A 17,109-nucleotide genomic window follows, 5' to 3' on the forward strand; every position below is an offset into this window, starting at 1 on the left:
GCTGACTTTTAATGAGTCCCTTTGGACACCAACAATTCCTAAACTCTCACTATTTAAATATATTCTGCCTTCTTGTTTCCTTAGGTAAAGTAACTATTTTCACAATTATTCACATTACATTTCATCTGCCTTGTCCTTTCCCATTCACTGAGCCTGGCTACTTGATGCCTCCTTGCATATTCCTCACATCTTCCAATCTTACCTACTTTTTATACCATCAGAAAGTTTGGAACCATTTCAATTGGGCCCCACTTCCAAACCATTTCTCCAGCTGTTGAACACTGTGGACCTTGCACTGAGCCATGCAGTACATCACATAGAAGAGTCTGTCTTCATGTGAGACACTCTTTTACTCCTACTGTTTGTTTTCATTCACCTTTCTTAATTTTTAAAATTCTTTTGTGGGGTTTGGGCATTGCTGACTGGGCCAGCATTGATAGCCCATTCCTAGTTGCCCCTTAAGAAGATGGTGGTGAGCTGCCTTCTTAAATTGCTGCAGCCCACTTGCTGTGGATTGACCCACAATGCCAGTAGGGAAGGAATTCCAGGATTTTGACCCAACGACTGTGAAGGAATGGCAATATATTTCCACATCAGGGTGGTGAGTGGCTTGGAGGGGAACTTGCAGGTGGTGGTGTTCCCAAGTACCTGCTGCCCTTGTCCTTCTGGGTGGAAGTAGTTGCGGGTTTGGAAGATGCTGTTTAAGGATCTTTGGTGAATTTCTGCTGTGCATCTTGTAGATATTACACATTGCTGCTACTGAGTGGTGGTGGTGGAGGGATTGAATATTTGTAGATATGGTGCCAATCAAGCTGGTTGCTTTGTCCTGGATGGTGCGAAGCTTCTTGAGTATTGTTGGAGCTGCATCCATCCAGGCAAGTGGGGAGTGTTCCATCACACTCCTGACTTGTGCCTTGTAGATGGTGAACAGGCTTTCGGCTCTCAGGAGGTGAGTTATTCACTGTGGTATCCACAGTCTGTGACCTGCTTTTTATTCATTGTGTTTATGGAGTGAGTCTAGTTGAGTTTCTGGTCAATGATAATGCAAAGGATGTTCCCATTAAACTTTATCTGTCATGCATTTGCCTACTCACTCAGACTGTCCAAATCACACTGCAGCGTCTATATGTTTTCCTCACAGCTCGCCCTCCCATCAGCTTTCTGTCACCTGCAAACTTAGAGATTTTAAATTCAGTTCACTTTTCTAAATCATAAATTGATATTGTGAATAGAACAACATCCAGAACAAAGCAACCTGCTTGATTGGCATTATATCTACAAATATTCAATCCCTCCACCACCACCACTCAGCAGCAGCAGCAATATGTACTATCTAAAAGATGCATTGCAGAAATTCACCAAAGATCCCTGTGGCACCCCACTAATCACTGTCTGTCCCTGAGAAAATGACCCATTTATCATGAATGTTTGCTCCTTGTTTGCCAATCAGTTCTCAATCCATTTCATTGCACTATTCCAATCTCAATTGGCTTTAATTTTTCATGTTAATCACTTCTGTGATTCCTTATCAAAAGTCTTCTCAATGTAACTTAGTGTTCACAGCAAAAAAACAAATGTGAATTGAAGTGATGAGAAGGCAAGCAATTCATTGAAGTCCTGGTCTACATTGATGCGACTGAACTGTGTTTCCTGATTTTTTCAAATCTTTTTCTTCCCTTAACAGCCATGTCTGGTCTGTCTTGTGTGATTGCCTTCATGTGGGAGAGCAGAAATTAAGAAATGGTAAAACTAGTTATAAATTGTTTCCATTTTGCATTGATGAAAACAAACAGTTTGTAATCAGTTTATGTTTATCTTGCTCAGTTCAGTAACCTGGTTTGTGTTTACACTTACCCTGAGTTTCATGGTCAGGCTAATTGGGGACTTTGGAATGTTTGACTAAATCTTTCCCCATTGCAACAATTCGTGGAATAGCGGACTTGATTTCCCGAGAGTCATGACAATGTGGAATTTTAAATTACGCATGTTGTCATTACACCTTTCATGTGTTTGGAATAATCTGGGGTGAGGATCCATTGTCATGATAATTGTTGCAGAGATTGTAACCACCACTGTATAATTCTCAGGGCAGATTCACTGACAACAAATCATAAACAACAAATATTATCAGATTCACTTCATGGAAACCTATTCAGTAATGTCTGTTCACCAAAGGGTTAAGAGAAAATTAGAAAAAAAGCATTGAAAGCCAAGAAATGGAATAAGGAATGTGTTCAAACTGCTGTCCCCCATCTCATGCTAGAGAACCATGTTGAACTTTCTTTTTACTGGCAGCTTAATTTCTTTAACTTCTGAGAATGAATGATTAAAAAAGCTGCAATTGGCTCAGACACTTTGAGTTTTGAATTATTAACTGGACATACAATAAATTGTGTGGAGAAACAGGGTTGCCAGTCTGTTGAGATGATCAGTGGAACTCTACTTGCTGTGATCCTGTCCCTCTGTGTTACTTTTGGTAAGTGTTTGCTTTGGAGAAATTTAACTTGCTATAAAAGACCTCTCTATGGTTTCTGCTGCCGTGGAATTTGTGTGAATTCTTTAAGTTTGAACGTTGAGAACTGGAAGGGAGAGTCACAAGGAAAATTTGTCACTGTCTGGGGATTGTTCGGTGCAGCTGACACAGAGCTTTCCACAGGCTGGGAACACAGACCAGAAAATGGAGCGTTCCTTCCATCTTTTTCTGTTATTTATTTACTGGGAGAATGGGATTGAGGGACAGGCTGCTCCATTAAGGTGTGGAATTGGAGTGGATTAGATTAGTTTGTATGTTCACTGGGTCTCGTTAGGGTGGATTGAAAGACAACCTCCTGTTTTATAAAGTTGGTGAATTTACAGCTTTGTGATTCAGAATGAATTTCACCAATGGACCGATGCTGACACTCACATTAATTCTCTATTCTCAAGCTGCACCCTCACACTCACTGAGAGTTTAGACTCCCCCTGTGCTTCCACCATTTCCCAGCTGTTAAATGGACTGTGGAACAAATTGGGGATTTCACCATCTACAGAACGAAAAGAGGGAAACTGCAGGAAATGTGATTTTAATAAATTTGGCTGAGATATGGTTGCCTTTTTTGAACAACAGCTGCAAACTGAGCCCAGTAAATGGAAAAAAAGAAGCAACATTTGCTGCACAGAGTGGAATCTCACTGTTCCCAAAATCACAGGAATGTTCTGACGAAGGAGGAAGCCATTGGGCCCATTGTATCTGCACCAGCTCTCTGACCACTTTAACTTAGTGCCAATGCTTGCCTTTTCCCCACCATCCTGCACATTGTTTATATTTAATCAAACATCCATTAGCCTGTTAAATGCCAAAACTGGACCTTAAGGCCAGAGGATATAAGAGCACAATTAGGCCATTCAGCTCATTGTGTTGTTTCTGCCATTCAGTGAGATCGTGGCTGCCCTGATAGTCCCCATCTCTACTTTCCTGCCTTTTCCCCATAACCCTGGATTCCATTTCTGATTAAAAATCTGTTGCTACCCGACTCTAAGTTACTTCAGGACTCAGTCTCAACAGCCCTCTGTGGTAAAGAATTCCTCAGATTCACTTCCTCTGAGAGATGGAATGCCTCCTCATCTCCATCTTAAATTGCAGACCCATTCCTATGAGCTTTAGCCCTCTGACCCCAGACACCCCCACAAAGGGAAACAATCTCCTTTCCATATTCACCCTGTCAAGGTCCAAAGAAACTGAGATGTTTCAAAAATTCTTTTCATTCCAAACTCCAATCAGGGCAAGCCCCTCCCCTGGGATGGAGAAAAGGATTCATGTCAATATATTCAGGAAGTAATAGCCGAACATTTGGAAAATCATAATCTAATCAAGCAGAGTCAGTGTGGATTCATGAAAAGGAAATCATGTCTGACTAATTTATTTGAGTTTTTCAAGAAAGTCTCATCTGGATTGGAGAGAGTGGAACCAGTAAATGTTTTGTGTTTGGACTTCCAGGAGGGATTTGGTCAGGAGGCTCACAAAAGGCAAATTCATTTGATAAGAATCCACAATATTGGAGAGAGCATACTAGTGTGGCCAGAGAAATGGTTCATGGGGAGGAAACAGTGAAAAGGGATAAGGGGTTCATTTTCAGGTTGTGAACAGTGACCAGTGGGGTTCCACAGGGATTAGTGCTGGGACCACATCTGTTTACAATTTATATTAATGTAGGAATATTTGCAGATAACACAAAAATAAATGAAAAGGCAGTTTGTGAGAGAGACACAAACAGTTTACAGAGATATCGATCATTTTACGAAAGTATGCAAAAAGCTGGCAAATGGAGTATAACGTGTGAAAATGTGAAGTTGTTCATTTTAGAAGGGAGAAAAAAAATAACAGAATATTATTTAAATGGAGAGAAATTGCAGAAAACTGCAACACAAAGGGATTTGGGTAAACTTGTGCACAAAACTCAGAAAGCTAGCACACAGGGTTAACAGGTAATCAGGAAGGCTAATGGAATGTTGGCACTTCTTTCTAGGGGGTTGAAGTATAAGAGTCAGGAAGTTTTACTGTAACTGGACAAGGTGCTGGTGGGCCCACATCAGGTGTACTCTCAGCAGTTTTGGTTCACCTTATTTAAAGAAAGATTTACTTCATTGGAGGCAGTTCAGAAAAGGTTCACGAGGATGATCCCTGGTATGGAGGGATTGTCTTATGAGCAAAGGCTGAACAGGTTGGGACTCTACTCACCTGAGTTTAGCAGAATGAGAAGTAATCTCTCTGAAGGATACTTAAGGAGCTTGTCAGGATTAATGCTGAGAGGATGTTTCCCCTCATGGGAGAGTTTCGGACCAGACGCCACAGTCTCAGAATTAAGGGGCACCAGTTTAAGACTGAGATGAGGAAGAATGTCTTCTCTGACAGGATTGTGAGCCTTTGGGTTCCTTGCTCCAGAGAGCTGTGGGAGCAGAGTTTGTGTATGTTTAAGACTGAGATTGATAACTTCATGATCAGTTTCCAGGAATGTGTAGGAAAGTGGATGTGAGGAATGTTTTATTCAGCTGAGGACATTAGGATGCTGGTACATAATTCTTTGAAGTTTGCATTGCGTGTAAACAGGGTGGTTTAAAAAAAATCATACTTGCCTTCATTGTTTCGTCCTTTGATTACAGGAGTTGGGACAGCAGTGATATTGAGATTGTGCAGGATATTGGTGAGGCCTCTTCTAGAATACTGTGTCCAATTATGGTCGCCCAGTTATAGTGAGTATATTGCTAAACTGGAGATGGTTCTGAAGTGATTTACCAGAATGCTGTTGGCTATGGAAAGGTTATGTTACAAAGAAAATCTGAATTAGTTGCAACTTTTCTCACTGGAGCATAAGAGGTTGGGAGGCCACCTGATAGAAAGTTATAAATTAAAGAGAGATATTGAAAGGGTTAATGGAAGGTGTCTTTTCCTGAGGATGAGGGATCTCTAGACTAGGGATCCCATTTTTAAGGTAAAAGTAGAGAGATTTTAAAAAGATATGATGGGCAAATCTTTTACACAGAGGGAATTTCGAGGGTGAAATGAATGACCTGAGGAAGAGTTGGATGTGGGTACAATTGCAATGTTTAAAAAAACATTTGGATAAGTATATGAAAAGGAAAGGTTTGGAGGGATATTGGCACTAGTTTTGTTTGGGATTATTGATGACTGCATTGGCGCCACCTCATGCTCCCGCGAGGAGGTTGAGCAATTCATCAACTTCACCAACACATTCCACTCTGACCTTAAATTTACCTGGACCATCTCTGACACCTCCCTCCCCTTCCTGGATCTCTCCATCTCCATTAATGATGACCAACTTGACACCGACATCTTTTACAAACCCAAACTTCCACAGCTACCTGGATTATATCGCTTCCCACCCTACCTCCTGCAAAAATGCCATCCTGTATTCCCAATTCCTCCACCGCCACCGGATCTGCTCCCAGGATGACGAATTCCACCACAGAACACACCAGATGGCCTCCTTCTTTAGAGACTGCAATTTCCCTTCCCACGTGGTTAAAGATGCCCTCCAACGCATCTCGTCCACATCTCACACCTCCGCCCTCAGACCCCACTCCTCCAACCGTAACAAGGACAGAACCCCCCTGGTGCTCACATTCCACCGTACCAACCTTCGCATAAACCACATCATCTGCCGACATTTCTGCCACTTCCAAATGGACCCCATCACCAGGCATATTTTTCCCTCCCCACCCCTTTCCACCTTCGGCAAAGACCATTCCCTCTATGACTACCTGGTCAAGTCCACGCCCCCAACAACTTACCCTCCCATCCTGGCACCTTCCCCTGCCACCGCAGGAATTGCAAAACCTGCGCCCACACTTCCTCCCTCACCTCCATCCAAGGCCCCAAAGGTGCCTTCCACATCCATCAGAGTTTTACCTGCACATCCACCAATATAATTTATTGTAACCGTTGCTCCCGATGCGGTCTCCCCTACATTGGGGAGACTGGACGCCTCCTAGCAGAGCGCTTTAGGGAACATCTCTGGGACACCCACACCAATCAACCACACCGCCTGTGGTCCAACATTTAAACTCCCCCTCCCACTCACCGTCGACCCCTCACCACCCGATGCCTGGAGGAAGAATGCCTCATCTTCCGCCTCGGAACACTTCAACCCCAGGGCATCAATATGGACTTCATCAGTTTCCTCATTTCCCCTTCCCCCACCTCATCCCAGTTCCAAACTTCCAGCTCAGCACTGTCCCCATGACTTGTCCTACCTGCCTATCTTCCTTTCCACCTATCCACTCCACCCTGCTCTCTGACCTATCACCTTTATCCGACCCCCATTCACTTATTGTACTCTTTGCTACCTTTCCCCACCCTCCTCCCTGACCTATCACCTTCATCCCCACTCAACTATTGTACTCTATGCTACTTTCTCTCCACCCCACCCTCCTCTCATTTATCTCTCCACCCTTCAGGCACTCAGCCTCTTTCCTGATGAAGGGCTTTTGCCTGAAATGTCGATTTCCCTGCTCCTTGGATGCTGCCTGAACTGCTGTGCTTTTCCAGCACCACTCTAATCCAGAATCTGGTTTCCAGCATCTGCAGTCATTGTTCTTGCCTTGTTTGGGATTATGTTCACCATGGACTGTTTGGACCTAAGGGTCTGATTCTGTGCTGTATGACACTGTGACTCAATGACTCCATTGAATGGTGGACAGCCTCATAGGGCTGAATGGCCTACTCCTGTTCTAATTCCTCTGATCAACTTACTCGATAAATTCTACACTACCCCCCAAAAAATTGCATATTACAATATTATATTCCATTTGCCACATTTTGTCACTCACTTCACGTGTGACTCTCTCTTTGCAGGTTCTTCATCTCCTCTTGACACCTCACTTTTCTCCTTATCTTGGTGTCATCACCAAATTGATCCCCCATCCAGAATCAGAGATTGCTGTGCTGGAGTCTCTCATTCTTCACCCTTCATATCCGTGCTGCATCTCCTCCTCCATCTCCCCTGAAGTGGGATGGAATATTGCTGGACAAGGGACACAACATTCCAGTGGGACCCACCCTGACTCACTAACTGAGCTGTAGGTACCTTAGACTGACCCTGGGACCATCACTGACTCCATGTTATCTACCCGGAGCTGGAGGGGCACACCTCGTGACCCTCACATTTGTCTTCATTCTGCCCAGCTTATCCAATTTCCCTCAGCCATGCCGTAGGTGTAGAAAAGACCAAACAATCAGACTGTTGTTTATTTATTGGTATTTTTTATTTTGAAGGTGCAAATGTGTCAGTCCTTCTCCAGTCTCCCAGCCTGGAACGGGTCACCAAAGGTCACACTGCCCGTTTACGGTGTACCATGAAGAATGCTGCAGTGACACACATCGATGTACACTGGTATCGGTTGGAAAGACGGATTAAGGTGGTCTGGATTTTAACATATGATGTGAGGAACATCACACAACGGTACCCAGGATTCACTGAGCGTTTCCAGCCTTCCAGAGACCCCTCCAGTAACAGCTTCATTCTGACCATCTCAAACGTGAGGCCCAGAGATACTGGGGTCTATTATTGTATGGTTTCGGGTAATGTCCCCGGTAGAGGAAGCCAGCTCATTGTAGATAGTAAGTAGAGTTTACCTGACAATCAACACCAGCAAGAACCTTTTGCCCAATGAAAGAATTGAAGATCAGTTTGTTTTCAAGAAGTTTGAGGAGATGATGGAGAGTGACCTCAGGGATGGATTCATTGTAGGGAGGAAGCTGAGCTCAGGTTCAATGTTGGTGAATGGTGGGAGATAAGAGATATTTTTGCGGCAATGGGAGGAGAATCTTGTGGGAAATGTGGAGCTTTCTCCTGAAGAATGAGTGACATTAATTCCATTCAACTCACAAGGGTGTCAGTGCCATTGGGCTGGATGTGCAGAGTCAGGGAGATTGCTCTGTGAGATGCCACATCTGCAAGAGAATCTCCCAGGGATTGGGAATAAACCATAGAGCACAAAGGGGCACGCACATCCAGGTTAAAGGGAACCACTCCACATCACATATGGGGCAAGGGAAGGAACCCAACCTCCGTGAGCTCCCACAGCTGAGACTAGGTTTGAAGCTGAGACAGAGTCGTCGATTGATGGAGCAGAGAAGAGGCCCTTCGGCCCATTTAATGTTTTCCCAAATCCCCTCAAAACCTCCTGATTTTCACTTTAAAACTGTACATCTCATTATTGATTTTTGAATTAAATGAAAACATGCGCTTTCGATCCACAGTGTCCATATCACTCATCACATTATACTCCTCAATCAGGTCATCCCTCAATCTTTTCACTCCAGAGAAAACACTGCAAGTGTATCCAGCCTCTCCTCATGGCTGAAGTGCTCCATCCCAGGCAGTATCCTCTCCTTCCAGTGCAATCACATCACAGGGAGAAGGAACCGCGAGGAGCGAGGAGCTTCTGGTGGGAACAAGGAATGGGGATGGTCTGAGGCTGGCAGCTGAATTCAGGAGATGCCCTTTATTAAAGCAATGTCACTGTAAATTCAGCCCCTGCTGTGCCTTCTGGCCCTTATTTAAAGGAGGTTAGCCAATCAGAGTTAGGAAGTCTTACTGCAGTGCTACAAGGCTCTGGTGAGACCACATCTAGAGCACAGTGAGCTGTTTTGTTCCTCTTTTTAAGGAAATAAATCATTTCACTAGTGGAGATCAGAGAAGGCTCACTGGGATGATCCTGGCACCAAGAAATTGTCCTACAAGCAATGGCTGAACAGGTTTAGCACCATTTGCAGTTTCTCAGATACTGAAACAGTTCATGTTCAGAATAGACAAGATTGAGAAAATATCTAGGCTTGCGCTGACAAGGGGAAAGCAACATTCATGTCAAACAATGCCAGGCTCCAATAATACAAAATTTAACTACCACCCCCTGCCATTCAAATAGGATTGCTATCACTGAATTCACCACTATCATTATCCTTGAGGTTACCATTGACCAGAAACTGTGGGGGTTTGCACATTCTCCCTGTGTCTGCATGGGTTTCCTCCCACAGTCCAAAGATGTGCATGTCAGATGAATTGGCTGTGCTAATTTGCCCATATGCTAGGTGCATTAGTCAGAGGGAAATGGGTCTGGGTGGGTTACTCTTCAGAGGTTCGGTATGGACTGGTTAGGCACTGCAGGGAATCTAATCTAATCTAATATAAGCACATTGGCTAGAATGCAACTCAAAGTAGTCTTGATGTTGGGTGTAAGTTGAATAAGGAGTTGAAATTCTCCTGTTGCAAAGATATTACTGCAGTTGTTATGGGGGATTTCAAAATGCAGCTAGATTGGGAGAATCAGACAGTACTGGATCCCAAAAAGGGAGTTTGTAGAGTGCTTCTGAGATGGATTCTTAGAACAGCTTGAACTGGAGCTTTGCAGAGTGAAGGAAATTCTGGATCTGGTGTTGTGCAATGAACTAGATTCAATCAGGGACCTTGAAGTAAGGGAGCCATTAGGAGGTAGTGACCATAACATGATAAGCTTTAATTTGCAAAGGGATACAGAGAAGGGAGAATCGGGAGTGTCAGTATTGCAGTTGAACAAAGGGAACTATGGAGCTATGAGGGAAAAGCTGGCCAAAGTTCAATGGTTAAATACCCTAGCAGGTGGCACTGGAGCAAGAATGGCAGGTATTTCTGGATATAAAGCAGAAGATGCAGGATCAGTTCATTCCAAAGAGGAAGAAAGATCCCAAGGGGAGACAGGGGCGGCCATGGCTGATTAGGGAAGATAAGGACTGTATAAAGATAAAAGAGAAGAAGTACCACGTAGCAAAGATGAGCGGGAAGCCAGAGGGCTGGGAAACTTTTAAAGAGTAACAAAGGTTAACTAAACAGGCAATACCCAGAGAAAAAATGACGTACGAAAGTAAACTGGCCAAAAGGTGGGGAGTAAAAGCTTTTTTGGGTATGTGAAAAAAAAAGGTTAAGACTAAAATGGGGCCTTGAAGACAGAAATAGATGAATTTATTACGGGGAACACGGAAATGGCAAAAGAGTTGAATAGGTGTTTTGGATCTGCCTTCACTGGGGAAGACAAAAGCAATCTCCCAAATGTAACAGTGGCTGAAGGATCTAGGTAATGGATTAACTGAAGGGGAAGGAAATGGTGTTGGATAGACTGTTAGGTCTGAAGGCTGATAAGTCTCTGAGACCTGATGGTCTGCATACAAGGGTACTTAAGGAGGTGGCTCTGGAAATCACGGATGCATTGGTAATCATTTTCCAATGTTCTATTGATTCAGGATCAGTTCCTGTGGATTGGAGGGTGGCTTATGTTGTCCTACTTTTCAAGAAGAGAGGGAGAAAGAAAACAGAGAATTATAGACCGGTTAGCCTGACGTTAGTGGTGGGAAAGATGCTGGAGTCAATTATAAAAGATGAAATTACGGCTCATTTGGATAGCTGTAAGAGGATAGGTCAGAATCAGTAAGGAGTTCTGAAGGAGAAATTGTGCTTGACTAATCGTCTGGAATTTTTTAAGGATGTATCTATGAAGATGGATAAGGGAGAGCCAGTGGATGTAGTGTACCTGGATGTTAAGAAAGCCTTTGATAAGGTCCCACATAGGAAATTAGTAAGCAAAATTAGGGCACATGGCATTGGGGGCAAGGTACTGACTTGGATTGAAAATTGGCTGACTGACAGGAAGCAAAGACTAGTGATAAACGGGTCCCTTTCAGAATGGCAGGTGGTGACCAGTGGGGTACCACAAGGTTCGGTGCTGGGACCACAGCTGTTTACAATATACATCAACGGTATAGATGAAGACATTAAAAGTAATATTAGCAAATTTGCTGATGACACAAAGCTGGGTGGCAGGGTGAAATGTGAGCAGGATGTTATGAGCATACAGGGTGACTTCGACAGGCTAGGTGAGTGGATGGGTGCAAGACAGATGCAGTTTAATGTGGATAAATGTGTGGTTATGCACTTTGGTGGCAAGAACAGGAAGGCAGATTACTATCTAAATGGAGTCAAGTTAGGTAAAGGGGAAGTACAATGAGATCTAGATGTTCTTGTACATCAGTTAATGAAAGCAAGCACGCAGGTACAGTAGGCAGTGAAGAAAGCTAATAGCATGCTGGTCTTCATAACAAGAGGGATTGAGTATAGGAGCAAAGAGGTTCTTCTGAAGTTGTACAGGATCCTGGTGAGACCGCACCTGGATTATTGTGTACAGTTTTGGTCTCCAAGTTTGAGGGACATTCTGGCTATTGAGGGAGTGCAGTGTAGGTTCACAAGGTAAATTCCTGGAATGGCGGCACTAGCAAATGTTGAAAGATTGGAGCAACTGGGCTTGTATATGCTTGGGTTTAGAAGGATTAGAGGGGGTCTGATTGAGACTTATAAAATTATTAATGGATTGGACACTTTGGAGGCAGGAAGCATGTTTCCACTGATGGGTGAGTCCAGAGCCAGAGGACACAGTTTAAAAATAAGGGGTAGACCATTTAGAACAGAGTTGAGGAGAAACTTCTTCACCCAGAGAGTGGTGGGTGTATGGAATGCTCTGCCACAGAAGGCAGTGGAGGCCAAGTCTCTGGATACTTTCAAGTAAGAGATGGCTAAAGCTCTGAGAGATAGTGGAATCAAGGGTTATGGGGATAAGGCAGGAACAGGATACTAATTGAGGATGACCAGCCATGATCATAATGAATGATGGTGCTAGCTCGACGGGCTGTATGGCCTACTACTGCACCTATTGCCTATTGCATATTGTCTATTGTCAAAGGCAAGGAATACTCTGGTAAGTAACTAACCTCCTGACTGCTTAAATCTGTCCACCATCTTCAAGGTACAGGCTAGGCATGTGATGGAATGCTCCCCACTTGCCCAGATGGGTACAAATTCCTGGGATTTCATTCCTAAGGGACTTATGGGTTTACCTACAGCACATGAACTACAATGGTTCAAGGTAACACCTCACCACTACCTTCTAAAAGACAACTCATGACGGACAATAAATGCCCTTCCAGTGACACCCATGTTCCACAATGAATAAAAATGTAAATTGGGAATCTCTTCACTGGGGTTTAGAAGAATGAGAGGTGATCTCTTTCAAAAATGTCAGATTCCTAAAGGATTTCTCAGGGTCAATGCTGAGAGGATGGTTCCCTTCATGGGAGAGTCTAAGTCCAGAGGACACAGTATCAGAATTATGAAGCATCAATTTAAAACTGAGGTGTTGAGGAATTTCTTCTGTCAGTGCATTGTGAATCTTTAGAACTCCTTGGTACAGAGAGCTGTGGGCGGGCTGAATTCTTGTGTATATCGAAGTCTGAGACAGCGAGATTCTTGGTTAGTCATGGAATCAAGGATTACAGGGAAATCACAGGGAAGTGGTCGTGAGGAATGTCGATCTGTCAGGATCCTATTAGATGGCATAGCAGGCTTGTGGGGCTGAGTGGCCTCCTCCTGTTCCTATTTCTTATGGTCTCAGGGTCTTTAATTGTTTACACGAATAGTTATTACAGTTATTTCATGAATTAAAGATCTTTTGTTTTCTCTGTTTCAATTCTACTGGTTCAATCTTAAACAAGTTCCCTTTTTAATACAGAATGTGTTCCACTTGAATTGTCCCTTTGAACAACTGGCAGCAAATTGTAACTCAGAGAATTGATTCTTAAATCCTTGATCTTTTCCCCTCAAGTTGCAAATCCTGTCGTCCTTCTCCAGTCTCCGAGTCTCGAACATGTCACCAGGGGTCACACTGCCCGGTTACAGTGCACCATGAGGAATGCCGCAGTGAAACACACCACTGTTAAATGGGACAAACAAAAACCAGGGAGTCACTATGTGCGAATTTTAACACATGGTAAAGATGGCTCCACACAATGGAGCCCAGGATTCACTGAGCGATTCCAGCCTTCGAGAGACTCCTCCAGTAACAGCTTCATTCTGACCATCACAAATGTTCAACCCAATGACACTGCCGTGTATTACTGCTCAGTGCGGGGTAGTATCTATGGGAGAGGAAGCCGAATCATTGTAAACCGTGAGTAGCATTTACATGACAATCTCCTCCTGTAATAACCTCATGCCCAATGAATGAATTGGAGATCAGTTTGTGATCAAGAAGATTGAAGAGATGATGGAGAGTGATCTTGGGGATGGATTCACTGTGGGGAGGGAGCCAAGTTAAGGTTCTGAAATGTATTCAATGTGGGTGTCATGGCTGTGCCAGCATTTATTGCTCACCCTTAATAGTTTCGTTCAGAAATTGCCTCGCTGAAAGAAGATAAAGGATGGTGGTTGATAGGAAAGGTTCATCCTTGAATAGGGGTGTACCATAAGGACCTGCTTTGGGGGCACTGCTGTTTGTCATTTTTGTAAATAACCTGGATGATGCATAGAAGGATGGATTAATAAATTTGTGGATGACACTAAGGTTGGTGGAGTTGTGGATAGTGCCGAAGGATGTTGCAGGTTACAGAGGGACATAGATAAGCTGCAGAGCTGTGCTGAGAGGTGGCAAATGGAGAAGTGTGTGAGATGATTCACTTTGGAAGGAGCAGCAGGAATAAAGATTACTGGGCTAATGGTAAGATATTTGGTAGTGTAGATGAGCAGAGAGATCTCGGTGTTCATGTACGTTCATGTCCCTGAATGTTGCCACCCAGGTTGATAGGGTTGTTAAGAATGCATATGGTGTGTCAGCTTTTATTGATAGAGGGATTGAGTTTCAGAGCCATGAGGCCATGTTGCAGTTGTACAAAACTCTAGTTGGCCGCACTTTGAGTATTGCATCCATTTCTGGTCACAACATCGTAAGGAAGAATGTGGAAGCTTTGGAAAGTGTATAAAGGAGATTTATGGGGGGAAGGTCTTAAGAGGAAAGGCTGAGGGCCTTGAGGATGTTTTTGTTAGAGAGAAGAAGGTTGAGAGGTGACTTAGTAGCGACATACAAGATAATCAGAGGGTTAAATAGGGTGGACAGTGAGAGCCTTTTTCTTTGGATGGTGAAGGCTAGCATGAGGGGACATAGCTTGAAATTGAGGGGTGATAGACATAAGACAGATATCAGAGGTAGTTTCTTTACTCAGAAACTAGTAGGGGCCGTGGGAACACACTGCCTGCAACAGTAGTAGACTCACCAACTTTAAGGGCACTTAAATTGTCATTGGATAAACATATGGATGAAAATGGAACAGTGTAGATTAGATGAACTTCACATTGGTTCCACAAGTCGGCACAACATCGAGGGCTGAAAGGCCTGTACTGTACTGAACTGTACTGCACAGTTCTATGTTTGAACTGCCCTTGAGAAGGTGGCGCTGAGCTGCCTACTTGAACCACTGCATTGACCCATTGGCTGACATTCCTGGGTTAAGGTCAGGCTCTATTAAGATTCTGCAAAATAGTTCTTCAAAAGCTGTGATTGGAATTAAAGGTGAAGCTTTAATTGAGGGTTGGGGAATCCCCAAATCCTGACATCTATCAGCTTGTCTGTTAAAATTTAACATGTTTATATAATCCTGACCAAAACAAATATTTTAATAAATTAGACCGTGTGTTCCTCATCCATTAATGACCTGCCATTGGAATTTCATGAGCCAATGTACGAAATTTCATTCTGGTTTCTCAGATGGAGTGACTACCTGATGCACCATGGTCCATTCCATTTGGGGCTGCAATTGTATCAATTTCTCAAAGGTAAATGAAAAACGATTGCAGTTGTAGGAATATCGAAGATATCTTCAGAGAAGGAAGCATTGCAAAATTAATCACTGTCGTGATAGGGTAGGACAGAGAGAACATGATCCTCCGAAAGTAAAAATGAGGGAGAGGGAGCTCAAGAATTTGTCTTTGGATATTAAAAGGAGAGTGAAGCCACGGGGGGACTGCATATTGCATCTATTTCCTCATTTCTACTTTGTCTTTCAAGCAAGAACACTCAAGGATTGTTTCTGATTCCATTTCTGATGAGGCATTTGGATAAAACTCTTTCAGTTCAGATCCAATTGATGTATCAATGCCAAAGCATATTTTCTGAATCTGGTCAGCTGAATTCTCTTTAACTTCATTCTTTAAATTACAGTTTTGAAAATAAAATCTGATAACTGAAATTCCAAATCAACTCTTTGTTTTATAGGATGCTTTCTCCATTGGTCTAACTCTGTAAACCTGAGATATAATCACAACACAGGTTGCTCTTCTTGTATTTCATCTTTACTGATATTTTTCCAGTACCCTTAGTAAGGTTAATATTCTATAACCTGCCTGATCATTTTACAAAGTGTTATCAGTTCTCCCAATGGAAATGTATTACACTCCTCCCACTACAACATCTACATTGACTAAGTCACTTGATCATCCACTTCTATGTGACTGGAACTGGTTTGTAATCCCTATGAATGCCTCCAATTACAATTTTATCTTTCATGAACGTCTCTGGATGACAACAGGACCATCAGGCAGCACCAGTGACAGACATAACCAAACACTTTTCAAGATATTTGTTTGTTTAACTCCTTGCTTTGAAGCAAAAATACTCCCTTTTGAGATACAATACTCAGACCCTCCAGTGCTTTCACGCTCCTTGTTAATATCCAAAGACAAATTCTCAGGAATGTCCTGAGCTCCCTCTCCCTCATTTGTATTTTCAGAAGATCATGTACTCTCTGTCCTACCCTATCATAACAGTGACTAATTTTGCAATTTTCCCTTTTCTGAAGATACCTTCGATATTCCTATGGCTGCAATCAGTTTCCTGTTTACTTTCTGGCAATTGACACAATAGCAGCATTCATGAAGCCTCTGGATGAATACACGAATAGGAAGAGAATAGAGGGATATGGATCCTGAAAGTGAAGACAATTTTAGTACAGAGGGGTGAATGTGTTGGTGCAGGTTGGAGGGCCAAAGGGTCTGTTCCTGTGCTGTATTGTTCTCTATTCTTTGGTATGTCTCATATCATTAAAGTGGAAACATGGTCCTTTCTGTAGTTGCAGCCTGTTTCCGTTATAGTGATAACATATTTTTATGGCTGTTCTTCACTTCTTATTGCTCTATCAGCAAGATGTTTTATTCCTGCAGTTTCTTTGAGGATTTCCAGCTAACTATTTCCCCACCCTAATTTTCTGTGTGAGATATGTTAAGGCTATCTGCTTTGCTCGTCCCGAATGCTTCATCATCATCATAACAAGCCTTTCAGTTCTCTGAATGCTCCCATGATTCCATTCTCATTAATTTCACTGTCACAGCATTATCTGAATCCCTGACCCTACCATCTTGCATTTTCCTACACCAATACCCAGGTCAGTTTCTTCCTTGTCGTTTCAATTTTCAATTGTTCGATCCGACTTGGTGTTTCTAATTATCATTACTTTTATTGAATGAGGTGGTCTTTCACTAACAAATATATAAGGTTGCAGATTTTGTATTCACAATGAAACAGAAGTTTATTACATATAAGAGATTAAGATAAAATAGAATGAACCAAACTAATTGCATATAAACTAATTCAATGAAATTTGAAAGCACATGGAAACAATAAAATCACATTTATTCTAATACCATCAATTTTCGATATTCATCTCCCAGGAAATATCCTTTCCATCACATTGATAAGTTTGAC

General features: G+C 42.8%; 1 protein-coding gene across 1 annotated transcript in view; it reads left to right on the forward strand.

The window, feature by feature from the left end:
• Positions 1 to 2,016: 2,016 nt before the first annotated feature.
• Positions 2,017 to 17,109, forward strand: part of LOC122552551 (immunoglobulin superfamily member 3-like) — a 58,596-nt gene continuing 43,503 nt past the window's right edge. The window contains 3 exon segments of the mRNA XM_043695247.2: positions 2,017 to 2,476; positions 7,772 to 8,116; positions 13,183 to 13,527. Coding sequence (XP_043551182.2) covers positions 2,323 to 2,476; positions 7,772 to 8,116; positions 13,183 to 13,527 — 844 coding nt within the window. The 5' untranslated portion in view covers positions 2,017 to 2,322.

Source organism: Chiloscyllium plagiosum, unplaced genomic scaffold, assembly GCF_037043375.1.
Source record: "Chiloscyllium plagiosum isolate Xiang-an unplaced genomic scaffold, Cpla_swu_hap1 HiC_scaffold_10, whole genome shotgun sequence".
Lineage (NCBI taxonomy): Eukaryota > Metazoa > Chordata > Chondrichthyes > Orectolobiformes > Hemiscylliidae > Chiloscyllium > Chiloscyllium plagiosum.